General features: G+C 41.1%; 1 protein-coding gene across 50 annotated transcripts; it reads right to left on the bottom strand.

The window, feature by feature from the left end:
• Positions 1–4: 4 nt before the first annotated feature.
• znf185 (zinc finger protein 185 with LIM domain) lies at positions 5–26,698 on the bottom strand. 50 transcript variants are annotated; one of them, XM_035411630.1, is made up of 47 exons: positions 26,452–26,698; positions 23,580–23,641; positions 21,411–21,522; positions 20,601–20,720; positions 19,742–19,774; positions 19,571–19,633; positions 19,320–19,370; positions 18,915–18,995; positions 18,346–18,426; positions 18,004–18,063; positions 17,685–17,795; positions 17,292–17,351; positions 17,141–17,194; positions 16,983–17,042; positions 15,997–16,071; positions 15,062–15,139; positions 13,821–13,898; positions 12,584–12,661; positions 11,438–11,515; positions 11,073–11,150; positions 10,628–10,705; positions 10,428–10,499; positions 9,842–9,916; positions 9,336–9,392; positions 9,112–9,159; positions 8,818–8,865; positions 8,670–8,717; positions 8,522–8,569; positions 8,376–8,423; positions 8,228–8,275; positions 8,080–8,127; positions 7,932–7,979; positions 7,638–7,685; positions 7,490–7,537; positions 7,344–7,391; positions 7,196–7,243; positions 6,734–6,793; positions 6,446–6,535; positions 6,162–6,212; positions 5,703–5,783; positions 4,753–4,794; positions 3,581–3,628; positions 3,227–3,292; positions 2,745–2,807; positions 2,077–2,167; positions 1,664–1,762; positions 5–602 (listed from the first exon to the last, which is right to left on the bottom strand). In XM_035411630.1, exons 2-46 carry the CDS (start codon positions 23,593–23,595, stop codon positions 1,664–1,666), a joined length of 2,916 nt encoding a protein of 971 aa, XP_035267521.1. In that variant the 5' UTR covers positions 23,596–23,641; positions 26,452–26,698; the 3' UTR covers positions 5–602. The 50 variants fall into 50 exon arrangements, with proteins under 50 accessions (XP_035267521.1, XP_035267523.1, XP_035267522.1 ...); XM_035411632.1 differs by having other exon boundaries at positions 10,628–10,702; positions 26,452–26,676; XM_035411631.1 differs by lacking the exon at positions 7,638–7,685 and adding an exon at positions 7,786–7,833 and having other exon boundaries at positions 26,452–26,676.
• Positions 26,699–27,085: the final 387 nt, after the last annotated feature.

Genomic DNA, 27,085 nt, shown 5'->3' on the forward strand with positions numbered 1-27,085 from the left:
GTTGAACCGTTTTTATTTAACCCAGTACACCTTTGTAGTTGGCAACCTGCTCTCTTGACTTATAATTAATCTTTCAGCTTTTCCTTTCTTTAAAAGTATGGTTGGTTTACAATCATCATAGCAGACCACCTCTTTCTATACTCAAATCCAGTATGTTGCAATCTTCCAAAAGTATGGTGGTTAAGTTTAATATTTCATAAGAATGTTTTAACTTTTTGACATGCTGCTTACAATGTAAATCGTAGAATATGTCCAAAAAGCTGACAAATTATAGAGGAATGTTCAAGATAAGAAATCATACATATAACACAGTAACACAGTAATGAGAATCAACGAAAATAATGAAATAGAACAGTCAAGACATGCAGGGTTTGGATATCAGAACCCTATCCTACAGACATCCTGCTACAATTGCTCTATTCCCAGTGTGATATTCATGTTTTTAAAGTAGTTCCAATCAAAAGCAGGCAGTATAAACATAAAGTTTGTGCTTTGGCACAGTATCGTGGAGTATATACTCTAGGATAGTATATTTTGTTTCCGTTAAAAGAAGTAAAACTCCATCCTTATCCATCTGCAGTTTTTCATCTCCTATGTAGATGCTGTGGTGAAGCAAAATAAACAAGGTCATTAGTGTCATATGGGTGGTGAAAATCATTCTGAAGTTCAACTATTAAACAACTTAAGTTTAAAAATGTATAGAATCAAGTTATAGTTTTTTTCCCTTAAGCAACTTGATAACCGCATTGAAATGGTAAAAAAAACTCATTTTTAACCAATTGGTAGACTGTAATACACTAGAATCTACACACAGCTTGGTAAACTGTAAAGTCAGAGGTCTTGTGGGTCAAACCCAGATAAGTGACCTTGTCAGATGGCAGGGGAAGGACATTTAGACTTCCCACATCTCAGGGTTAATATGGTAAATGGTAAATGGACTGCATTTATATAGCGCTTTTATCCAAAGCGCTTTACAATTGATGCCTCTCATTCGCCAGAGCAGTTAGGGGTTAGGGGTTAGGTGTCTTGCTCAAGGACACTTCGACACGCCCAGGGCAGGGTTTGAACCGGCAACCCTCCGACTGCCAGACAATCGGTCTTACCTTCTGAGCTATGTCGCATAATATGCAGAGGCTGAGATCAAGAAACCTACCAGATGGATCTCTGTACCAGTAGCCATTTGTTTTCCATGAGATGAAAACAAACAACAATCAAAATGTTTAAAAATGTATGATGGGTGTCTTTGGAAATGAGTGTTAATAAGGAATTTGCTGATCATCGAGAAAATACTCAATTCACTGCTTAGAAATAATGTGTTATAGAACCTGCAAACATTTAAAAACATTTTAAAAGTAATTTTGTTTACATTTTGTGAAATAAAGTTCTCATCTCATTGAAAAACGAATGACATGGGGAAAGGAAACTAATGTTTGTTGGCATCAAATTTGATTTTTCTTGAGCATGAAATGGAGATAAGCCAAACTGGAATAAAGCATAAATGAAGGGATTTGCTTAATTATGGTTTGGCAAAAATATGGATATGTCATAGTTTGTCTTAACTCTACTGTAATAACCCTGCATCTCCTTAGCTGGTGGCAGAAGAGAACACTGATGGAGAACTGGCTTCATACTGCCCCCTGCTGGTGAAAGCACTATGTCTCACCTAGAAGAGATTGGAGTAACAGGTTTCACAGTGGACCGTTGAGTGATGCAGGAACATGTTGTACAGCAGGTCTCCCATGGGTCTACTGCACACGCCACACTACAGAAATATAGGACCACAACTCTGTTATTGCAGCGATATCAGCATGCCTCCAGCTATGCACTGACAACCATCAATCAAATCTGACAACTCCTCTGTTGGAAAATTCTAAAAATATAACAGGAACATCACCTGTCATCCCTCAAGGCAACTGGAAAAGGCAGCAACTCAATATTACATTATTGCGCTAGATTCACAAGCAGCACATCAGCCTGAGCAGACGTGGTGATGTAAGTGAAGTTTAACAGTGTAATTATGTCAGTCAAGCGGGGTGTTAAAAGTCTCAGTTGTAAGGCATTAGGGGTACACTGCACCTTGAAGCAGCTCGGATGGCAGTAGATGTTCAGGTCCTCGATGGTGATCTTTGCGTCACTTCCTACCAGCTCTCCGCAGTATGTGCAGTTCCTGGCAGACCAAATAAAATAGAAAATGGAGTCCTCAGATGACCTGGACATCGCAGTCAACCATTTTGAAACGGATGGAGACACCGCATAGTTCTTGTAGGGGACCAGTGGCAAGAAATAGTCAAGCATCCTCAAAATCAGCCATGCAGTATATATCAATGCACATATTGTACCAGGCATATGTAGAGATTAGAGATTCTATATTCTGAAAGGGTTTCCACAAAGACTCACAGCATTTATGTAACTGCTTTATTAAATCTGTTGCCTGTTTGCTCCAGTTGTGAATATTATGCTCTGGGAAGGGGCACTGAAGTGCTTCAACAATCATTCTGAAATAAAGGATATGGAGCTTGTCGAAAAGCTTAAATAAGTGTGCAATAATCAGACAAGTTGAGGATTCACGAGTTGAGGATTCATGTCTCATGTATAGTCAAGTAAACAGAAATATAAGAGGACATATTATCAGGTGCTTTGTGGGTTTGGAAGGACACGAAGAAACATAAGGGACTGCTGCTGCTGTGAACTGTGGGTTTTTGAGTAAGAGTGCTGCATTTTGGGTCTAATCATAGAGGACTCACCTGAAATTGGTAGGAGGGCTGCTGTAGGAGTAGGAGGAAGTGCGTGAGGATACATATTCATTTCTGGAAGCAAAGAGTGACAATCGGTGAATGTCATTACTTGAAAATGACATGAGCAGGTGGTCATATCCCCAGTTAAAGGGCAGATTTATGTCATGACATTTATTTGGCAGGGATACAAGGTAACAATTCCTCAATAAGTATGACAATGACAATAAGTAAGCAATTTCTAAATGAATTCTAGATATTCATCCAAAATGCTTAGATTGGTGGAATGACGTCTGCCCTGACACGTGCGAGTCAAAAGTGTGGCTGGCTTAAAGTGCAAGTACTGAGCTCATGCTCTACCAAATGTTCTTAATAATCTCTAAAGGATCACTCAGATACAGGGGCACTGCTGCTGTTCCAAATTTCTCAGTAAAGCTTTATCACAGGGAACATCCTAGGTTTGTTGGGAAGCAAGTTTTTAAAGCAGTCATTACCCTCCATTTTGGCTTGTGTTGTTGGCCAGCTCTGAATTGACGTACTCTTTCACATACACAAAGCTCCTGAGAGAGAGGTGGGGAATAAACATGAAAAGGCAATAAATGCAAAGTGCATTAAATGAACATAGCAGCACATAGTGTAATTTTATTCATAGTTGTTGTTATTATTATTATTATTATTATTATTATTATTATTATTATTATTATAAATCACAGCCTTCTAGATACTGTACAAGTTTCAGGCCCTTAACTCCCTCCTCTACACTGCCACCTAGCATGCAGTATGTGAACTTTAGTTTCAGGGCTGTGGTCTTTGTGTGCTCATCCAGTCCTGTTTTATCTTTTACTCACTTCTTGGGCTCGAGTGAATCGAGCTCTTGTATGGTGTTCTCCAAGGCCCTGCAGTGGTTTCAAAGTTAGGAGATAAACAGGATATTGTTGCATAATTGTTTCACATTTTAGAGTTAAGTTTGACCATTTGGAGTCAAGCAGAAAAAAAGCACGACAGATGACTATGACAAAAGTGTCACAAAATTGTAAGAGTCAATCCAGCGAACCAGATAATATTCTCACCACATGACTGTGACATTATATGGTAGCACTGTTATCACAGCTCTCAACCTCATGGTCAAACACATGCAATGGTATTTTGTTATTGCCAATGGATTCTCTGTGCGGTTAAAAGAACACAGTGAGTAAATAGTGCGTTTGCCTGGATGTGAAGGGAGAGAATTGAGTATGCGGGAGGTAGTAGGAGAGCAAAGAATCATTACGCTATTACAGCAGAGCCCAGTGAATGGAGGCTGCATTGAAAGAGCTGTGCACCAGCCCTGGCAACGTAACTTCATATGTGGGTCTCCACAATAACGACTGGTAACCTAAGAGGTTCTCCACTAAGTGCTCACACAGCTGTGCTCTCACACACTTGACCTAAATCCTTAACGTCCAGCATCTCTACTCAGTGATGTCACCATGATGGACGGGCGGGTCCGACCGGCTTCACACACAGGCAGCGCAGATGTCGAGAATGAGAAATGTTTGGTCAGTGTTCCGCGGACATTAGTGTTCTGGCCATGCAAACTGACCAAGATGCCGCTTTTACACCGGCAGTGCAGTGGACCGCCACTGCCAACCGCGTTTGGGTATCGTGTGTGTCGTGTGCAAGGCAGCCTAGTGGGTATAAATGACAGAAAATGCATATATGCATGCCAAGGCAGGTCCCTTACGGACAGTCAAATCAACAGCGCTGTGCGACTGCTGCAGCTGCGCTGTCCGTTGTGTGTGTGTGTGTGTGCATGTAAAAAAAAGGGTGTCTAAGTCACTCTGGATAAGAGCGTCTGCTAAATTCCTGTAATGTAATGTAATGTAATGTGTGTGAGTGTCTATGGTCTGTGTGTGTGTTTGTCAACAGCAAGCAATAAAAAGAAAAAAGTGTTGCCAACGTAACAAGTTAAACTAATGAATCTACTTATAAACGTGTGCTGCACTGGTGCATTTTTATTTTTTATTAAAAACAAACTCACCTGTCCAAGGGGACTGACGGGGGTCTCTGTGGCTCCGGCTCACTGCAAGGAAGAGGTTGATATTGTATCACCAGCTTGGACCTAGTTGTCCCGCTGCAGGATTCATAGGTAAAGTGAATTCTCTGAGTAAAGCCCTCCATTTCCACAGATATTGGTCTGTCTTCTGGTCTGTCTTCTTCTAATCCAAACTGTGCTCTGATGTTCAATGCAACCCTCTCTTTTCTCTTCCACTCCTAATTTTTTCCCTCTCTCTGTCCTTACTCTGTACTAATGGTGAGGTGAACATGAGAATGGGGGAGTTTACTGGTATTGAAATGAGCCCCTCCTAATATTTCCATGGGAGAGTTTCAGCCTCTTGTCACTGCCCTACTTAAAGCCTTGCTTTAGTTCATATATGTATACTGAAATTAACCCTTTACTGTCAGTCCTTCAGTGTCAGTCACAGCCATTGATCCTCTGTCTGAGAGCCAGAATGTGTCAGGTACAAGACATGTTCCTAATAATGGACAGTTTCTGTCCATTATTTCCTAATAATGGACAGAAACTTATGTCAGCCAAAAAAACATCAGAGAACTAGAAATAATGTACTCAGTAGAGAGTAGTGACCACCAAGGCAAAGCAATCTCCACTCGCATTAATGTGTACAGCAAATGTCTTGGCAATCCAGTCATTGCTTTTCGAGATATGTTTGGCCAGCTGGTGGCACTAGGAACAAGGCGATGGGGTCAACAAAATCAATAGGTTTCTTCCTCTTGGGAACATGAATTTCATTGAGATTTCATTGCAATCGAGCCATTATTTTTCCCAATATGTCTGTCACGGACAGACGGATGGATGGACGTCATTACATAATCTCCTTGGTGAGGGTAACTAGGTTTAACGCTCCAACGTTCTGTGATCAGATCAGCAGCTTCGTGCGGAGTGAGGACAGCAGTTGGGGGCAGACATACCTCTCTTCTGTGGCCTCTGTTTCGGAAGCTATGCTTTGTGTCCTCCAACTGCTCCAGCGTGTGCTGCTTTCCTCCCTATATCTGAGGTACCAAATTAAGAGAGTGGAATCAGCATCAGTTTAGGACTGTCTTTGTATACCTACCGTGGAGTTTATAGCATATAATTGAGGGCAGAATCTCACTTAAACCCCCACTAATGCATAGCTGCACCTGGGTGATGCACAGAAGCCATTTTGTGCCAGAAGGCTTATCAGATAACATCTAAGGAGCGGGAGAGGGATGGATTTATTCAGCCAATGAAAGTGGGGATGGTCAGAGGGCCAGATTGTGAATTTGGCCAGAAGTCAGTGAGTGAGGCCAAGGGTGAGTATGTGCTGAGGCTCTTTTCCAGTGCAGTGCAATGCACCTCGCTGTGTGGCCCACACTACGAAGTGCTGAGCGCGGAGAACAGTGACTCACTTCCCGTCATCCTCAGCGTCGTCTGCTCCCACTGCTTCAAGCTCTTCTAGCCTGAAACACACCAAAGGCACGAGGCATTACATCACCATCGCTAACACACGGGTGATCTTTAAAAACGCTTTGATCATCTTTGAACTTCAAACAATCTGTGTGTGTATGTGTGTGTGTGCATGTGTGTGTGTTTGCGTCAGTCTCAGTGTCTGTTTTTGTGTTTTTGTGCACGTTTGTGTATGCGTGTTTTATTGTGTGTGCAGAAGTTTGTCCCTCAGTGAGTGTGTACTTACTCTTCTTCTGTAGTGATCAGGGTTTCAGTTTTGCTGTCTGAATCATTGTCAGCTGACTGGCTGTCCGAAGCATAGTTTGAGACATATTTTCTGTTAACACACACAAACATACAGAGATGCATGTGCATGCAAAGACATGTATTATTGATATGTGAGGAACTGCAGAATTAAAGGTCCGTTTCTTCTTTTTTGTTTAAGATCTAGAGGCAACAGCCCTACAGACACAAAGGCTCCACACAGTGCTGTTGAGTATCGGTCTGGATCTTCTTCACTGCACAGAAATCTCACCTGGTTTCCCAGCTTTGAAGCGTCTCTCGGGAGCTCAGTGGGATCAAAGGCTCTTGGGAGCTGAGAGATTATGAATAATTATGGTTATTCAAATTATCACAGCAAAAATTTGTAGAAAAAGATGATCAACATTATTATGATGGTAGCTCTGGGCTGTGTCCACTGGAATGGGGTCCAGCAAATCCACAGAGCTGAACAAAAAAGTTGATGTTTTTTTTTACTTTATGTGGCACTGTTATGTAGTCATTCTTATGATGCAACTTTATTCATGAATAATTTTCACTTGTTCAGTGGTGTTGGGTTTGTCGTTGGCACAGTGTGCATAAAGCTTATGAGTAAATGAAGTGTTTCAGCGAATCAAGTCTGTGTGATGAGCTCTGTAACAGTTGTTCATAATGAGATGCATATCAACCGATACCACAAATGATCATTTTAATTACAACTACAGGATGGTTATTATACCTCTTGGTAGTTGTAGTCTTGACTGTTTCAGATGGAAACTCAATTGTGCTGTAAAATAGAATAATATCACAGTTGTTCACAATTAGAGAAATATCACCCAATATCACAAATTATTATTCTAATTGCGACTACAGGACAGTGATTCTATCTCTTGGTAGATGTAGTTTTGATCGTTTCAGATGGCAACTTAATTGTGCTGTAAAATAGAATAATATCAGTTGTTCATAATGAGATGCATATCAACCAATGTCACAAATTATCATTTTAATTACAATTACAGGACAGTGATAATACCTCTTGGTAGTTGTAGTCTTGACTGTTTCAGATGGGAACTCAATTGTACTGTAAAATAGAATAATATCACAGTTGTTCACAATTAGAGAAATATCACCCAATATCACAAGTTATAATATTAATTACAACTACAGGAAAGTGATAATACCTCTTGGTAGTTGTAGTCTTGACTGTTTCAGATGGCAACTCAATGGTGCTTAGAAATAGAATAACATAACAGTTGTTCATAATGAGATGCATATCAACTGATATGACAAATTATTATTCTAATTGCGACTACAGGACAGTGATTCTATCTCTTGGTAGATGTAGTTTTGATCGTTTCAGATGGCAACTTAATTGTGCTGTAAAATAGAATAATATCAGTTGTTCATAATGAGATGCATATCAACCAATGTCACAAATTATCATTTTAATTACAATTACAGGACAGTGATAATACCTCTTGGTAGTTGTAGTCTTGACTGTTTCAGATGGGAACTCAATTGTACTGTAAAATAGAATAATATCACAGTTTTAAATAATGAGATGCATATCAACTAATATCACAAATTATAATTTTAATTACAACTACAGGACAGTGATTATACCTCTTGGTAGATGTAGTCTTGACTGTTTCAGACGGCAACTCAATTGCGCTGTAAAATAGAATAATATTACAGTTGTTCATAATGAGATGCATGTCAACCAATATCACAAATTATAATATTAATTACAACTACAAGAAAGTGATAATACCTCTTGGTAGTTGTAGTCTTGACTGTTTCAGATGGCAACTCAATTGTGCTTTAAAATAGAATAACATAACAGTTGTTCATAATGAGATGCATATCAACTGATATGACACATTCTAATTCTAATTACAACTACAGGACAGCGATTATACCTCTTGGTAGATGTAGTTTTGATCGTTTCAGATGGCAACTTAATTGTGCTGTAAAATAGAATAATATCAGTTGTTCATAATGAGATGCATATCAACCAATGTCACAAATGATCATTTTAATTACAATTACAGGACAGTGATAATACCTCTTGGTAGTTGTAGTCTTGACTGTTTCAGATGGGAACTCAATTGTACTGTAAAATAGAATAATATCACAGTTTTAAATAATGAGATGCATATCAACTAATATCACAAATTATAATTTTAATTACAACTACAGGACAGTGATTATACCTCTTGGTAGATGTAGTCTTGACTGTTTCAGATGGCAACTCAATTGCGCTGTAAAATAGAATAATATTACAGTTGTTCATAATGAGATGCATATCAACAAATATCACAAATTATAATATTAATTACAACTACAAGAAAGTGATAATACCTCTTGGTAGTTGTAGTCTTGACTGTTTCAGATGGAAACTCAATTGTGCTTTAAAATAGAATAACATAACAGTTGTTCATAATGAGATGAATATCAACTGATATGACAAATTCTAATTCTAATTACAACTACAGGACAGTGATTATACCTCCTGGTAGATGTAGTTTTGATCGTTTCAGATGGCAACTTAATTGTGTTGTAAAACAGAATAATATCAGTTGTTCATAATGAGATGCATATCAACCAATATCACAAATTATCATTTTAATTACAATTACAGGACAATGATAATACCTCTTGGTAGTTGTAGTCTTGACTGTTTCAGATGATGATTGAACTGTCCTGTAAAATAGAATAATATCGTAGATATATTAATATCGCAATGGATCGAGAATTAAGCCTATTATCGAAAGACATTTGTTTTTAGCTTGGACGATGTATTTCTCCCTGTAATTGTGGTATCATAGTTTTTAAGGGTGTTGGATTCTTACAGTGATGGATTCTTATAGTGACAGTACCTGATAGTAGTCTGTGTGCTGCTCAGGTCCTCAAACTTTGTCTTTTGTTCCTTGACACTGTGAATGGGGGGTGGGGGTGGGGGGGGGGGGGGGTATGGAAACAGTGATCAATGGAAAGGTTGTCTTCAGGGTAAAGAATCGGTCTTGTTGCTTGTTTGACACGGTCTAAAATCATGGTATTGAAACACAGCTTAAATAAGCATACTGTATGCTTAAAACCTTCACAGTTGACATGAGATGAATTGCCTAATGTCATGCTAATATGTTATTGTCATACTGGGACTAACATAGCTTGAGGAGGGATGGAACTGACAACCCCTGCAGCTGCACAGCATGTGTCCCAGACTTTCACTGTTCCTAAGACCTCAGCCCCTCCTAGGAGGACAGGCCAGCCTCTGCCCAGAGCAGACTTGAATGCACAGTGAGCTCTGCTGACCACATCATATGAAAGACATGGGTCATTTGGGTAAAGCTGGAGGACCATAGATGTAACTCCATCTGCCTACCTCACTGTTGAGGTGACGACATTTTGGCTCGGGTTGTCAGCACTGCTGGGCAAGGGATCCACCAAGACCTGTGGGCTGTGAGAGAGAGTTTGTTCTTATTGCAGTTTTGTTCTTATACTTGAAAACAGTTCTGAAGATAATGTATGAAAGATAATAATAATAATAATAATAATAATAAGTCAGCATGTTTAGCCTGCCATTTCAGGGAGGCCATTTGTGTTGACTTCAGTGGAGCAGGATGAAGCCACAAACATAGCACAGAGCTTTAGTGCCCCCTTGTGTTAACACTGTGATTTACATGATTCAGTTAACAAATGTGATGGGAATCACCTCTTGTAGTGCCCAACCACTCCAGCAAGTGCAAGTAATTAATTATCTGATTTATGAGAATTTTCCTTTTTATCTTTGACTAACTGAGTGAGTTCATTGAGAACACACCCAATCTTTTTAAAATAATCACCAGTCCAATCAGAGATATTAAAATGGAGGTATCCGTCATGGTTGTGGATTCTGAGCAGTAGACATAAACATATGTGACATCTAAAGAGAAGTCTGAAAAGGAAAAAAAACATTCTGTGTTCTGTACCTCTGTGTGTCTGCTGGTTGCTTTTTTGTCGGAGATTGACGGGTATCTTCCAAAGGCCTGTCTGTGCTGAGGCTAAGCCAGACATGAAGAGTTGGGACAGAGGAGGGAGAGGGGTCGTGAGGATCGGGAGAATAACACGCTGGGACCTTTCAGTGAATTAACAAAACAGTCAACATTGTTTCTCTCTCTCTCTAACTCACTATTTCCTGTTGGTGTCGATGGGTATGAAATCAACAGCCAGCTTGTCCAGTGAGACCACCGTCTTTTCTGATTGGCTGCTGAGTGTAAGAGGAAAAAAAAAACACTTTAAATTTAATTTTCATCCTTTCCTCTACGGCAGCTAGCATTTGTGTGTTTACAATGTGCTCCACTATGTGTGACATAAATATTCATGCAAAAACGGTGTACCAGTCAGCAGAGCACGGCGATGAACTGTTTGTACTCCACCAAGTATATATGAATCAATCTTTTGCTAAGCTACTGATTGGCGCTGTTGTAGCACAAATACTATTTCAATACTTAATTGCCATAATACAAAATGCTACGGTATTGTTGCTGAGGACTTCAAGGTTAGAGAACGTATGGGATAAAGCCAGGATACAAACAAACAGCTGTGTGAGGAGGTCCCTGCCCTCTGTTGCCTACCTGTCTGGACCAGAGAGTAGGTCGTGACTGTACTCGATGTCAGTTGTGCTGGGGACAGGATCCACCAAGACCTCCGTACTGAGGGGGCGGGGGGGGGAGGGGTCGGTGGAAGGAGTTGAAATAAATAAGATATAAGGGCCGGGAGGGAGGGAGTACATCTGTGTACTGAAGATTTCATTTCATTTTACAAAAATTTGAAACACTGACAGAGGGAGATTGTGTGATCTAGTTTCAATTGTGCTTTTCAGTTATATGTTTGAAACACATTTGACTTCTTTTTCTACAGAAGTCAGACACACCGTGAAGGGATGACATCTCATTTTCAGTAAGCACAGACAAAGCCATAAACATTTTTGGGAACCAACCTCTCAGCGAGTGCGATAAGGTCATCATTCTCTAAATTATCACTGGGGGCTGGGGCTGGGTCAGCTTTCACCTCTGAACTGCAGGGGGCGATAGAGAGGAACACTACCATCAGAAAACATAGTCACCCTGTTGAATAAGCTGTATTGAGGGGTTCCCCACAAACAGTAGTTTAGATCTCAGATATATGGTTTCACCTTATTGTCCTTTCACTAGGAAATTCACCCCACTGTTCAATTGCAAATACAAATATATAAAGCAATTACATACAAGAAAGTCAAAAAGAATCCACTTGATGGAACCTGACTCATCCCATCTTTATCCTTAATTTATCCTTAAAAGCATGAATTTGTCTGATTTATGGCACTGGATTCCCTCTCATTCTAAAAGCTGAGGCACAGTTGGTTTTTACGGTATCACAATGCCACAGAATGCCAGTGTGCCAATCTATAGTCTTCTGTATCCCCCATGCTCTGCGACCTCCCTGCCCCTCTACCCACCCTACCTCCATGCTGGGGCATGTCCTCCCAATGACCTCTGAAGCCTAAAGAGACTCAGTGATTTTGCACTTTATGATGCAGATGCTGACCATCACAAGACACCTTATGAGTCAGCCCGTCACATACAGCGAGTTACCTTGTCACATTTGTGCATGTGCTAACCTATTTTTACTATCAGTTTGCACTCCATGTGTGTGTGTGAGTGAGAGCGAGAGAGAGAGAGAGAGAGAGAGAGAGAGAGAGAGGGGGTGGGGGAGTGGAAGGAATCGAAATAAATGAGATGGAACATTTTAAGACAAGGAGGGAGGTGTTTGGGAAAGGGAGGCTGATTAGTGCAGTTTTCAGCTCGTTGTCCTGTATTTGTATCAAACACTTTCTTTATACTGAAGATTTCATTTTAACTGCTTTGTCACATTTCTCTTTTCCTATTTTATTCTTCATATTATTCATCTTCCCTTTTGTATATTGTTAAAGATTTAGAAATTGATAGAGAGAGATTGTGTGTTCTGTTTTCTATCATAAGATATTGGATTGTGCTTAAGAAACACATTTGACTTCTTTTTCTACAAAAGTCAGGCACATTATGAAGAGTCGTCATCTCACTCCCACTGAACACACACAAGGCAATCAACATTTTCTGTGACCAACCTCTCAGTGACCGTAATGAGATCGTCATTCTCTAAATCATCAGTGGGAGACGGGGCTGGTTCAGCTTCCACCTGTGGACTGCAGGGGGCGATAGAGAGTTACACTACCGTCAGAAAACCTGCAGTCACCATTGACAGTATATAAATGGACGACGGAATGCCACTATTTTCAATGGGCGAGATTGGAGGCAGATCGTATCACTGCCTGTACCAGGAACGCACAAGACTGCACAGGCACCAAGACTCCAGTTTGTGATACTGCTAGCAGAATTAGTTAGATTACAGCATTGAGGTTAGAATGCAAAATCATCAGGATTCACAAATCATTTTGATGTATGAAATTATTCCTCATATTCTCAAAATAAATATAATATGTAGTGTGGATGATAGCTTCCCACTTTTCATATGGCAAATCTCTATCGAAGTTTCAGGATTTTAGGGAGCATCTTCTTCAAACGTTACAGCACAGTCCTACGAGGTTGCAGGTTTATGACGTCATTACTTGTGCTGAGAAGCCCAAAAATCGTTACTTCCGCTGGTACGCGCTAGGAGAGAAAGCCTGGCCCCTTGCCAGTCACCCTGTTGTATAAGCTGTATTGAGGTGTTCCCTCCAGAAACTAACAGTAGTTTACATCTCAGATATCTGGTTTCACCTTATTGTCCTCTCACCTGGAAATTCACCCTGCCGTTCAATTACAAATACAAACATATAAAACAATTAATACAAGAAAGTCAGGAAGACTCTGCTTGATGGGGCCTGACTCACCCGATCTTTAGGCATAACATACATGAATTTATGAGGCTGGATTAATCTGATTCACATCTAAGGCACAGTTTGCTTTTACAGTACCACTGACCACAGGATAACTTAAAGACATGCCTGTGTGCCAGTGTAATCTTCTCTGAATTTCTATTTTTCTGTATCCCCCATGCTCTGAGACCTCCCTACCGGTCTACCCACCCTATCTCTATACTGAAGATTTCATTTTAATTGCTTTGTCACATATCTCTTTTCCTATTTTATTCTTCATATTATTCATCTTCCCTTTTGTATATTGCTAAAGATTTAGGTATTGGTAGAGCAAGATTGTGTGTTCTGTTTTCTATCATAAGATATTGGATTGTGCTTAAAAAACACACTTGACTTCTTTTTCTACAAAAGTCAGGCACATTATGAAGGAACATCATCTCACTTCCACTGAACACACACAAGGCAATCAACATTTTTTGTGACAAACCTCTCAGTGACCGTAATGAGATCATCATTCTCTAAATCATCAGCCGGAGAAGGGGCTGGTTCAGCTTCCACCTGTGGACTGCAGGGGGCGATAGAGAGTTACACTACCGTCAGAAAACCTGCAGTCACCATTGACAGTATATAAATGGATGGACGACGGGATGCCACTATTTTCAATGGGCGAGGTTGGAAGCAGATCGTATCGCTTCCTGTACCGGGAACGCACAAGACTGCACAGGCTCCAAGACTCCAGTTTGTGATACTCCTAGCAGAATTAGTTAGATTACAGCATTGAGGTTAGAATGCAAAATCATCACGATTCACAAATCATTTTGATGTATGAAATTATTCCTCATATTCTCAAAATAAATATAATATGTAGTGTGGATGATAGCTTCCCACTTTCCATACTGCAAACCTCTATCAAAGTTTCAGGATTTTAGGGAGCATCTTCTTCAAACGTTACAGCACAGTCCTACGAGGTTGCAGGTTTATGACGTCATTACTTGTGCTAAGAAGCCCAAAAATCGTTACTTCCGCTGGTACGCGCTAGGAGAGAAAGCCTGACCCCTTGCCAGTCACCCTGTTGTATAAGCTGTATTGAGGTGTTCCCTCCAGAAACTAACAGTAGTTTAGATCTCAGATATCTGGTTTCACCTTATTGTCCTCTCACCTGGAAATTCACCCCACTGTTAAATTACAAATACAAACATATAAAACAATTTTTACAAGAACGTCAGGAAGACTCTGCTTGATGGGGTCTGACTCACCCGAGCTTTAGGCATAACACACATGAATTTATGGGGCTGGATTAATCTGATTCACATCTAAGGCACAGTTTGCTTTTACAGTACCACAGACCACAGGATAACTTAAAGATATGCCTATGTGCCAATGTAATCTTCTCTGAATTTCTATTTTTCTGTATCCCCCATGCTCTGAGACCTCCCTACCGCTCTACCCACCCTATCTCTATACTGAAGATTTAATTTTAACTGCTTTGTCACATTTCTCTTTTCCTATTTTATTCTTCATATTATTCATCTTCCCTTGTGTATATTGCTAAAGATTTAGATATTGATAGAGAGAGATTGTGTGTTCTGTTTTCTATCATAAGATATTGGATTGTGCTTAAGAAACATATTTGACTTCTTTTTCTACAAAAGTCAGGCACATTATGAAAGGTCGTCATCTCACTCCCACTGAACACACACAAGGCAATCAACATTTTCTGTGACCAACCTCTCAGTGACCGTAATGAGATCGTCATTCTCTAAATCATCAGTGGGAGACGGGGCTGGTTCAGCTTCCACCTGTGGACTGCAGGGGGCGATAGAGAGTTACACTACCGTCAGAAAACCTGCAGTCACCATTGACAGTATATAAATGGATGGACGACGGGATGCCACTATTTTCAATGGGCGAGGTCGGAAGCAGATCGTATCGCTTCCTGTACCGGGAACGCACAAGACTGCACAGGCTCCAAGACTCCAGTTTGTGATACTCCTAGCAGAATTAGTTAGATTACAGCATTGAGGTTAGAATGCAAAATCATCACGATTCACAAATCATTTTGATGTATGAAATTATTCCTCATATTCTCAAAATAAATATAATATGTAGTGTGGATGATAGCTTCCCACTTTCCATACTGCAAACCTCTATCAAAGTTTCAGGAATTTTAGGGAGCATCTTCTTCAAACGTTACAGCACAGTCCTACGAGGTTGCAGGTTTATGACGTCATTACTTGTGCTAAGAAGCCCAAAAATCGTTACTTCCGCTGGTACGCGCTAGGAGAGAAAGCCTGACCCCTTGCCAGTCACCCTGTTGTATAAGCTGTATTAAGGTTTTCCCCCCAGAAACTAACAGTAGTTTAGATCTCAGATATCTGGTTGGGACCTCCCTACCACTCTACCCACCCTATCTCTATGCTGGGGCATGTCCTTCTGATTGCCTCTTCAACCTAGAGCCTCAGTGATTTTGCACTTGATGCAGATGCTGACCATCACAAGACACCATATTTTCCCAATCAGTTTGTGCTCAGTGAGAGAAACAGAGAGAGACAGAGAGACAGAGAGAGAGAGAGAGAGAGAGTTCCCAGGACAAGGATGGAGTCGCATAAAAAAGGAGAGATAAGAGACAGAACATTTTAAGAGAAGTCCCATCAGTGACCGACCTCTTAGTCAATGTGAGGACATCTTTTCCCGAATCTTTGCTGGATACCGGTGCTGGTTCAGCTTTCACCACCTGACTGTAGAGGGGAGTCAGGGAGAGGAACATGGTAATCAGAAACCCTATAGTCACCCTGACTGTTTAATAGCAAGCACTAAGGAGCTCTTCCAAGAGTTCAGCTTGACTGGCTTTTACAGAGTAAGGGCATCATTTTACAGTTTTTCTTCAATTGGGTCATCTGCTTTTTATTCCCCCTGGAAAACACCCACTGTAAAGGGCTGTGTGACAGTTTTCTATGGATACACATTAAATATTTATTCATGCATCAATGCCTTTCCTTTCATGCCTTGAACAAACAGGCATCGACACAGTCTACACTGTGTACACATGCTGCATGTTACTATTAAAGCATAGCATGACCTCATTCTTTTAGTTTCATTTCTATTTTGAAGCTGGTCTCTTCCCCTTTTGCTCTCATATGGGAAGTAAATGATAGAGAGGAGAAAGCCAGCTGCCCTCTAACAGCAGCTGCTCGTGTGTGGCCTCTTCACCTGCCTCCCCTCTGTCCCAGTAACAGTGCTTCCCATTAATTACGGAACTGATGTTTTAATTTCTTCACATTTGAATTGTATTTGGAGGCCTGTCTCATCGCTGTGACATCATCTCTCAGTTCATAGTGTACAAACTTTCCAATGAAACACATACTGCCAGTCACTTGCCAGAGTTGCACAGTCATTGCCGTTTGATGTGCATATTCCATCCACAGTCAACACAGGCAGACTGTAGATGCCTGATGATGGCCCTGGAGAGTCACTCTGGTAAGATGAGGCAGGGACAACCTGGTCTACTAATATCCTCCCTTCCACTGAGTGAGGCTACAGCCAATTATGCACCAGCCTCAATACTCTATGTGTCAACCCAACGTATTACCATGACAAACCACTTAGCGGCTCAGCACGCTCTCCTGAGAATATCACTGAAGTTCCCTACCTGATTTTGGCAGGACTGGCCTTTGTGTCTGGGGCTGAGGCTGGCTTGACGACTTTAGTACTGCAATAGAACAGAAATGATGATCACTTGGTTTATAACTGGAGGAGAGAAACAGCACCCTATTCACAACAGCACCATGAGAGGCTTGGCTGGAGTACCTGACTGGGGCAGAGGGACTTGGGGCAGGACTCAATTTCTTTGTTTCCACAGAACTATCATGGAGAGAGACATAGAATGTTATATGTGCTCCACATACATTCAGTATTTCATTATATTATGAATATTATTATTTCATTTTTATTTTTTTACCTGGACGTAGCAGAAGAGATCTTTGTGTCAGAAATGGTAACCTTTGTGCTCGCTGCAGGGCTGTTGAAGTAGCAAGTGAGAAATTGTTAGAAGAAGGGATGATGAAAGAGAATGACAGGTGACTTTAAGACAGGGACACAGACACATAACTGAGGTACACAATGTATTTTGTACCTGAAGGCCAGTGAATCTTGCATGTAGATTTAACAGTGGCCATACTCATTTCAAAACATACTTAAAGCTATTTAGTAAATTGTGTTCCTGAATGAGTGTGCATTCACACTTCCTCTATTGTGAGATAGAGACTGAGGCAGAGTGAGAGATACAGACAGAGAAAATAAGAAAGCTAGTCTGAGAGAAAGAGAAAGAGAGAGAGATTGGACAGACTCTCACCTCGATTGCTTTGTGGGCTGTGGAACTGTGTCCTGGGGGGTGGGAACACGAGGGGTGACATCATTTTGAGCATCAGTGGGGGCACTCTCTTCCTCGTCGCTAATCTCCACCCTGTTCGGTGATGCACATACATAATTATATCAGCAGTGTTGCATTTTATGTTAAAGCGACAGGATTATTTGGCTGATTCTTCAAGCAGATTATTCAGTACAACATTTGGTCCAATTTTGTTCTGACTTATCGATTCGTCCCAAAGATATTAACATGCACATACCATACTACTATTTATATTAGCGAATGCACTGCATAAGCACTATACCTTTTAGCTACGAAAGATACACTGTTAGGAGACAGTGGACTGTCTGCTTTCTCTGGGGACCTGAAAGTTGCAGACATGTACAGCATACGGGTCAGAATCAGAGCAGAAAAGAGAGACTTTCAACAAAACTTTGTTTGGTCATTAAAGAAAGTGACAAGCAGAGCTCATACTGTGGCACGTAACCGATGTCCACACACTTGAAAACCAAACGTAGAACATACAGATCATTACTGCACCGGAAAGCACAACTTAAATCAAATGCAAAAGGCCGTGTTCCTGTAGATCTTTCATCGTATAGTAGGGGAAATAATGAGATGGAGGGAGAGGGATGGAGAGACTCACTCGTATTTCTTGGCTGCCGAGAGGACATAGGAGCGCTGTTTAGCCGCTGAGGTTCTGAGAACGCTGCTGGCTGCCTCCGCTCTAACAGGAAAACAGAACATACAGAAGAAAGAAAAAGTAAGGGGCAAGACTAATCGGATGCAAATGTGTTTTTCTCTCAGCGATGTCATGCTGCAGCTCATCACCCTTTAGCAACACAGGGCAGAGTAGTTTGAGGAATATTCTTGTGAGTATGTGACATTGTGCAGGCTGTAAATGGGTCTGGTATTTGTATGGAATATTAAGCAATTAGCATGAAACCTGCACACAGTTGGTATGAAATCGGTGGTATGAAAAAGGTAAGTCTTCACGAACATAGCTTGGCGAATTCAGAGAAAACCAAAATTAATTCATCAAATGGTCTCTGTGAGAAAAAGCGAAGACGTGTATGTATTTGGAAGTTAAGTCCAGATGTTGATTAAATCCAGGCCTATGCCCATGGTTCAAGGAGTAACCGCAGTAAAAACTAAGGACCTGAGAGACTGTGTTCAACCTGTAACTATGACATCCTACCCAGAGCCTCCTCTCACCTCTTGTCCTGTTCCTCTGAGGACAGTGTTGTCTCAGCTGGGGCAGAGCTTTCTGAAGCTGTTCGCACAGAATGAGGCGCTCTAGAACACACACAGAAACACACATAAGCATGGTACGCACACGCACGCAGGTCACATCTGAAACACACTCAGTTCACAATAAACGCTACTCATACATAGACACAGGCACACACAATGACATAAATGACATATGCAAACACATCACAACTGACACATACGCCCATCTGACAATGCAATACACATGGGCAAAACACCAAAACAGAAGTGCTCCACCCTCTCTCTATATATATTTATCACTCTCTTTTTATCTCTCTGTCTCTCACACAGACACACATACACACACACACATACAAAAATGCACAACAGCAACAACAAATGACTCACATTTTCTTGTATGAGTCACTTGGCTTCTTGGGAGTGAAAGTACTGGAGGGGCTGGTGGAACAGAGAGGGAGAGTAGGGTCTCACATAATGGGTCAGGAAATGTAGATCCAGATTTCAAGCACACAGACACACACACACCATTGGTGTGCTGGGGGGATGAATTTAAGATTGGTAAATTACAGAACTGTAGTTTACAGTCCACATAACTCATTTTCTACACCCAGCTACTCATTAAATCTTTCGATACTCACCTGGAGCCATTATATGGTAATGGGGAAGTTGGTTTTTTGGTGTCGGTTTTTGTGAAAACTCCTCTATAAGATAAAAGGCAAAACACACCGTTACTCTCTGGTTATATGGAGGCTATTATTATTTAATTGGCTGCCATCACCCATTATGTAATTGAGGACTGTCTGATTTACCTGATCAGGTATCCTGCGGATGGTGGTTTTGGGCTGTGAGAGAGAACGAAAACAAGAAAGAAACTGAGAGAGAGAGAGAGACCATCGCTAATTTCCCAAATGTGATAGGTGCAACTGACCGCACACATGTTCATCTGATATCCCCAGCAGTAAATGAGCACATGTACAGAAACAGAAATCATACACATTCTATCCAATGCCCAGGTTGTGTGTGACTACTGTAACGTCATCACAAATGTGGTTGCCAACACACACGTGACTCCATCTTTAGGAAGAGTCACCTGTTTGAGAAGTCGAGAGACGATGATGGAGATGGCTGGCTATTGGGTGCGAAATGAAACAAGGCAAAATATTAAAAATGCGTTTTTATTTATGAGATGTGTTGACATTCTCTCTGCACAAGGTGACAGTGTGGCTGTATTTTTCCTGTGACAAAAATAAATCCCATTTAAAGGGATAGCTCACCCAAATTGCATAATTCTATCTAATGGGCAGTAGTTTCCATAAGATAGCCCTTCTGCTTCTGGAAGCTGCCTTTAATGAATGATTTCATTACAGTATATACCATCTTTTCTTTGGTGCATGGCCTGATGTCTTGCCTATGTTTTTTAAAGTCAATTATAGATCTTTTCACTTCACTGACAGTATTTGCTTTAGCTGCGATTTCCTCCCACACAGTTTTCTGTTCTTATTTGCCTAACCAGTCTCAGTAAATACCCCGCAAAATTTAAAACATGCCGCAACACAGAAGTTTGCAGCCCTGGCAGTAATTTCTGGCATACTTAATAAATATGGCCCTAAAGGTGCTGTGTACAGTCTGTCCCTCTGACTGCATGGGTTCATATGCTGAGGCTTTTACCTTGTTGAAGTGGGGGATGGAGGAGTTGCAGCTGGGGCCGCAGAAGGGCTGGTGGGCGGGGACACGGAACTGGACTCATCAGAATCTCCATTGGTGCGTGTCCCTCTAACCTCTGCGAGCCTGTAAAGAGAGAGAGAGACAGAGAGAGAGAGAGAGAGGAAGGTAGTGGAACGTAAGACAGGGAGGCACTGTTTAGCACAGACACATTGTTGGTAAAAAAAAAGCACTGAATGGACAGACATGTCTATTTATCACTGAATATTAAATTGAAATATGATGATCCATATCATTCAGCACTCAGGGTGAGCCTACTGAGTTCTATATTTTACAACACAGCTAAGTTCTAGAGCTGCAGTCATTGGATTCCACCTGATTCATCTTTCAGAATACTAGGTCCGGTCACAAAGGTGTTTCCTTTGAAATTGTTCGTTGGGACAAATGCTTAGTAGCTTATGTAAATTATAAATCCTTTCTCCCAATTGTGATCAATTTTTATGTAACCAAAATGTATCATCTACAGGGCAGAGAACAGAAATTAATGTCATGCCATCACAAGGTCTGCAGTGCACCTTATAGAACATGAGAAAACACATTTAATGAAACAGAAAAATAACATTCCAAGAGAAAATAATGTTTTCTAGCAAAAACTCAAACTCTTCGAAGGCTCTGTATTCCCTGTTGGTCCGCCCGGATTTCCTTGACCCTTGGATTACCATGGTTCCTCCACTCCTAATTAAATTGAGGGAAAATGATTTTCTCTAAGCAAAAATATGTCCACTCGGCCTGCCAGCTTCCTGAGTGCTACGTTACCATGGTTTCTCTTCTTGCTCCGCTTGAGCCTCAGCGCGGCGTTGTATCCAGCTGTTGTCTCCTTTCAGGGCTGTCCGAACCTTTGTTGTCCGAAGCACAGACTGCCTGTCGCCTAAAATCATGAACAAAGGGCATGTCAGACAAACCAAAACTCTGACACATGACATCATCAAATATGAACACGCATCTACACTCCAAAACATCTACGCAACCACTAATTCACACACATTATCCATTGATACATATGACCAACACACTCTAGCATATATCAACCGCAATGGCTGACACAACACACTGGATAAGTACATCAGCACACATCTTATTCCTGATGCGTACTCCCAACAGTTCACTACCTCAAACACTGACACCCAGCAACTCAACAAAAACACATTAGCATGCCCCAACTCACACTGACACACAAACTTACACCATTTGCACAACCGCATGTATTGTACTTTACGTTAAAGACATTGACACATACTAACTCTCACCAACAGCACACACACACACACACATACTGTTTTGCACGTCAGGGACACTGACACACTCCGACGACAAAGTCTTGATGCTATTTACAATTTTCACTGAAGACGAGTTATTGATTAGCTATACAGGAGCCATCAGTGCGTAATATAAAAATGATAGCCATGAAGAACATGTTTGTAAAGACAGTGATCGCATTAGCTTCAGCAGCTTCACAAGACCATTTAAATAAATTTTCCCATAGTCCTCATTTCATAACAGTACACATAAAACTATTGTCAATTCAGTGATTATTCTCTCATAAAATATGAAATAGTTTGCTTAATTCAGTACCAATCCCAGGTTACAGTTTTAGAGATGCACTAGCCTTGATTCCACCTAATCACGTGTGTTTTACATTTTTTGTATGCTGTATCAGCTCATTAGGAACAATGTACTGAGTTTCTATAATTTTTTAACCTAGGAAATAATATACCTGTGAAATACACTACAAAAATGCATGCATCATCAAGATCAGACACATGCCCATAATTCAACAAACACCATGCATCTCAGAGAATACTTCTGACATGAAAAGTCAGTGAAAGACCATCTAGATGTTCAGGTGAACACCCGGCTACATTTTGCTGAAAGGTGAACGTTTTTTAGCTGACTAGTACATAGCCAGACTATATCTGTGTAAAATCTCAGCTATATTGGGGTTAACCTAATCTGTTTATGTCAGTCAAGCAAGATTTCCACCTCTCTAGTCATCTAGGATCTGGCTTTTGCTCACTGGGATGTGTCAGACTATCTAAAACATAAAATCACCAGCTTAACACACCTCAGATATATGAAGAAGATACACTGATACACACCAGCACACAACTACACTAATCACAAACAAAAAGTCACATTCAAAAGTAAACAAACCCTAACAAGAACATGAACTGTGAGGATGAACATTCAGTTACTGAACTGATTACCCAATGTTATGCAAGAGTTTTTAAAAAATGCAAGTAATGAAAAGAATGAGACGGAGAAAGAAGAGGTAGATCTCCCTTTACAGGTAAGCGAGGAATGAATAATCAGATTAGCACTTGTCGTGTTTTTGTTATCAACCACTCAGGGGTGACGGGTGTGTGAATGTGAGGGAGGAATGTTAGTGAGAGAGAGAAATGTAAATGGTTCAATGAAAGTAATATGCTAGGGCTGTTCAAAGGGTTTCCTTAGATGTAATGTGGTGACAGTTAGTTAGAAGCATTTTACGGCCAACCAATATGTGGCAGTTCTTCTGGAACAGGTTTTTGGTTCACAGTCGTAACTGGAACATTCTATTCTTGTGCTGCTGCTTAACCAGGACAGCTTCAGGAAATATTTACATGTACAAATGGATATGAGTAAAACACAAGCTATAATAATCACCCTGAAGAATTCAAAGAGCAAAATAGCTCTTCACAATGTTCTGCACTGATATTATCAGGCACAGGATTCCTCCAAATGCATAAACAGGGGCTTTATCAGGCCATTACAAGTGCACAACTGAAAGCACTTGTAAGTCCTTTACGTTACAGACATTGACACATACAAAGTCTGTCTTGCACATCAGGCACACTGACACACTCTGATCCACAATGACATAGTCTTGATGCTGTTCACAATTTTACAGTTTCAAAATTGTTTACAGGTGTCATCCCCGACACTTACCTTTTGACATTGACATTTTCAATGCTTGTTGCTTGCTGCGTTGACTTTGTCAGTTGTCCAACCTGTGTGACACAGAGACATGTGGATGGATGTCAGTTGGCCTGTCTGTAGGCAGGACCCATCTGGCAGAAGACTGATATTTTTGTACAAATGTCAGATAATTTATGTAATCATATTTCTACAGAGACCCAGGAGCATGAAAGTATAAAAGACTCCTACAATAAGCATGTCATGCCCAAGTGCCAGTGTGGAGCTGACAATCTAAAAAGAACCACAGGTATAATAGCTATACTAGCCATCACAGACTGCCTGCACAAACAACATGACTGAAAGTCAATAAATCCTATTTGGCGGTGGTGATAAGATAGAACAGAGTCTGATTTTGGAGGCTTGAAGTCTGATTTCATTTTCATTCATGCGGAACAGAAATATATTCAACGTGATTCAGTTCAAGGCTACACTTCCATACTCAGCTGAATGTGTATGAGGAAGAGGAAGAGCGAACTACATTTAAAGAAGAAAAAGGAAGCCCACAGAGTTTACAGGTCCACACCCCGATCCCACCACCCCCTGGACCTCCAGCCTGACAACGACTCCCGTCTGGAGGACACGCGCTCATCATTCCAGAAGCTCATTGCTGAGCCATGCGGTGCATCCAGTCCTGCCGCATTCTGACTGCATGCGCAACAGAACGCACAGGATCGCGCAGAGTGAGTAAGAGACACAGCCATGTAACCCTACACTTACACTGAATGCTCATCTTATACGCTCTTAGCAGCCACAAGGGCTGGAGGACTGGAGTGCTCAGGAGTGCTTTGAATGAGATGAATGAAAGGGTTCTTAGAACGGTGGGGGGTGAGTTCACTGAGAAGAATTAAAGTACAGAAGTGCCCTGAGTGTTTAATCACCTATAAAACTCTTTGATGACAATTACATTATTGTAATGTAAAGCCCTCTCTCTAACTCTCCTTTCCATTAACTTTCTGTCTTTATTTAATTTTCTATTTATCTATTTTAATTGAGTGAAATAGATAAACACATACACACACACACACACACACGTATGTGCACTACATGGCAAAAAATTATGTGGACACCTGACATCCAACATCTCATCCAAGATTATGGGCATTAATATGGAGTTGGTCCACCCTTTTCTGCTACAACAACCTCCACTCTTCTTTATACTAGATTCTGGAGCATTGCTACAGGAATTTGCTTCAATTCAGCCAAAAGAGCATTAGCAAGGTTGGGCATTGATTGGGCAATTGGGCCTGGGTCACAGCTGACTTATCAAATGATCACAAAGGTGTTGGATGGGGTTGAGATCAGGGCTCTGTGCAGGCCAGTCAAGTTCTTCGACACCATTCGTTCTTCGACAAAACCATTTTTATATGAACCTCACTGTGTGCCCGGGGGCATTGTCATGCTGAAACAGGAGAGGGCCTTCCCCAAACTGTTGACGAAGCACAGAATTGTCTAGAATGTGATTGCATGCTGTAGCATTAAGATTTGCCTTCACTGGAACTAAGGGGCCTAGCCCAAACCATGAACAACAGCCCCAGTCCAAGGGGTGTCCAGATACGTTTAGTCATATAGTGTATGTATGTTATGCATATGTGTGTGTGTGTATGTGTATGAGTGTGTGTGTTCTGTAGCTGTGTAAACTGTGTGTGCATGTTTCCTGTGTTTTGCTCACATACTGTAATGTAGATGGGAAATATGCCTGTAATGCCAGATTAACCAGAAAATCTACAAATATAATGTTGCTATCTTTCATTCAGATAAATTTTTTTTTTTTTTGCAACATGTTTATTCAGAAAACTAGATTCTGAGTCTAATCATCTGGCAAAGAAAAATGGAAATGGAACTGCAGGTGTTCAAATCACAGCTGACTGCATTGGGTGATATAAAGTCTCTGTTACAGCCACCATGTTGCTTGCTATGTCTTAACGATGCCTGCCCTCTGTCAATTTTGGAAGTGCACATACCACTTCGGTAATCTTTATAAATTTAACAATAATCCCTCCACCTGACTCTGACATTTTAAGGACAAAGCAGTTTATGTATTTGCATCATTCGTCTTTCCTTTGAAGTGCCACAAAAAACAACACAAGGACAACACTCACTTACAATGTTAACAGAGAGTGAAAGAAAACGGCATTGTGCTTTTCTCAGAAATTCAATCAGGTAAAGTGAAAGCAAGTCTCATACAAAGCTTTCGAGGACAGTAGACATACTATGCAAACGTTCTGCCTGATTATCCCCAAGCCTTTTCTGCAAGCCACATGCAGTGGCTTGGGCACAAGGGGAATGAATCATGACTGCACAAATATGAGGAAAGAGGAAACGGTGTGGCACCTGTACATATATGTACAACCCCAGTGCACCACAGTGCGCATAGTAACACGCCCCTATTACAGAGAAGTAAATTACAAATACTCTACAGTCAGGGACTGAAATAACTGACTGACAAAGGACCAGGGGGTTATCAAAATGTGGAATTTGCTGAAGTAAGAAACTCTTACAGACAGAAATGACAAATATAAGGAAGGACAAACAGATTTCAGGACAGATTTCCCCAAAAGATTCATGTGGGAAAATAAAAATATATTTGAATGAGAATACAATGAGTGAGACATATATGGAAATGTCATCTTCATACAAGCCCTCAGTCCACACACTTGTACAGACACAAACATGTGCACACACGCTCCCATCAAGGCACCCTGGAACCTGTGCCTCTATTCTCATACTACACTGACTGAATCAAGCCAAACACAAAAGCCACATCCGTAACCATGGACATAGCCACTTCTCCGCCAGTAAGGAAGCACAGGAAGCAGGGGCGCAGGGATATAGGAGGACTCACCTGGGAAATGTCTGGTCAGAGCAGAGTGAAAGTCCTTTTCGTCTGACAGGTGCCTCTCACACTGAACAGGTAGAGGACAGGCTTCGGCACAGCCAGCTCAGCCAGTCAGGGAAGCTCCGCCACCCCTGGGCGTGTGCAGGTGGGGGCGGGAGGTTGATACTGTGTTTATTATTGCTTCATCTGCCTTTTTTCTCTGCAGGGAGAAACAAGCATTCCGGTCCAACCCATGGGCTGCAGTCACAAGGGTCTGAGACGACAGAACAGGTGCAGGTTAGCTAGCGAACTTTACGCTCATTTGCAGGTTATCTAAGAGGCCATTTCCAGATGGTTAACCCATGATATGTTCATATTTAAATTGTCACCAACTCAAACCTCTTTCACAACCTGTCAGACTGGTAAGGTCACTTAATTTCTCAGAATTTTAAAATAGGACATTTTTTTCCAGGCTTCAAGGCTCTGAAAACCATAACAGCAGTTTTAAAGTGACACGCCAGGACAATGAACTGACTAGATTGAGAGGAACAGACACATGTCCCGGGCATATAATATGATCAACTCTTCTGTATTTGTCGATGAACCGTTATCACCCCCCACCCCCACAGCAGGCCTGTGCCTCCCTCCAATCATGTTCGGT

This window comes from Anguilla anguilla, chromosome 3 (genome assembly GCF_013347855.1).
Source record: "Anguilla anguilla isolate fAngAng1 chromosome 3, fAngAng1.pri, whole genome shotgun sequence".
Classification (NCBI taxonomy): domain Eukaryota; kingdom Metazoa; phylum Chordata; class Actinopteri; order Anguilliformes; family Anguillidae; genus Anguilla; species Anguilla anguilla.

What these genes read in the sequence shown, in the direction of transcription:
- znf185 (XM_035411630.1), bottom strand. An exon ending in AAGACTACAACTACCAAGAG is followed by an intron (nt 7,686 to 7,931) that starts GTATTATCACTG and finishes TCTATTTCTAAG; the next exon opens with CACCATTGAGTTGCCATCTG. An exon ending in AACACAAGCCAAAATGGAGG is followed by an intron (nt 2,808 to 3,226) that starts GTAATGACTGCT and finishes CTTTGCTTCCAG; the next exon opens with AAATGAATATGTATCCTCAC.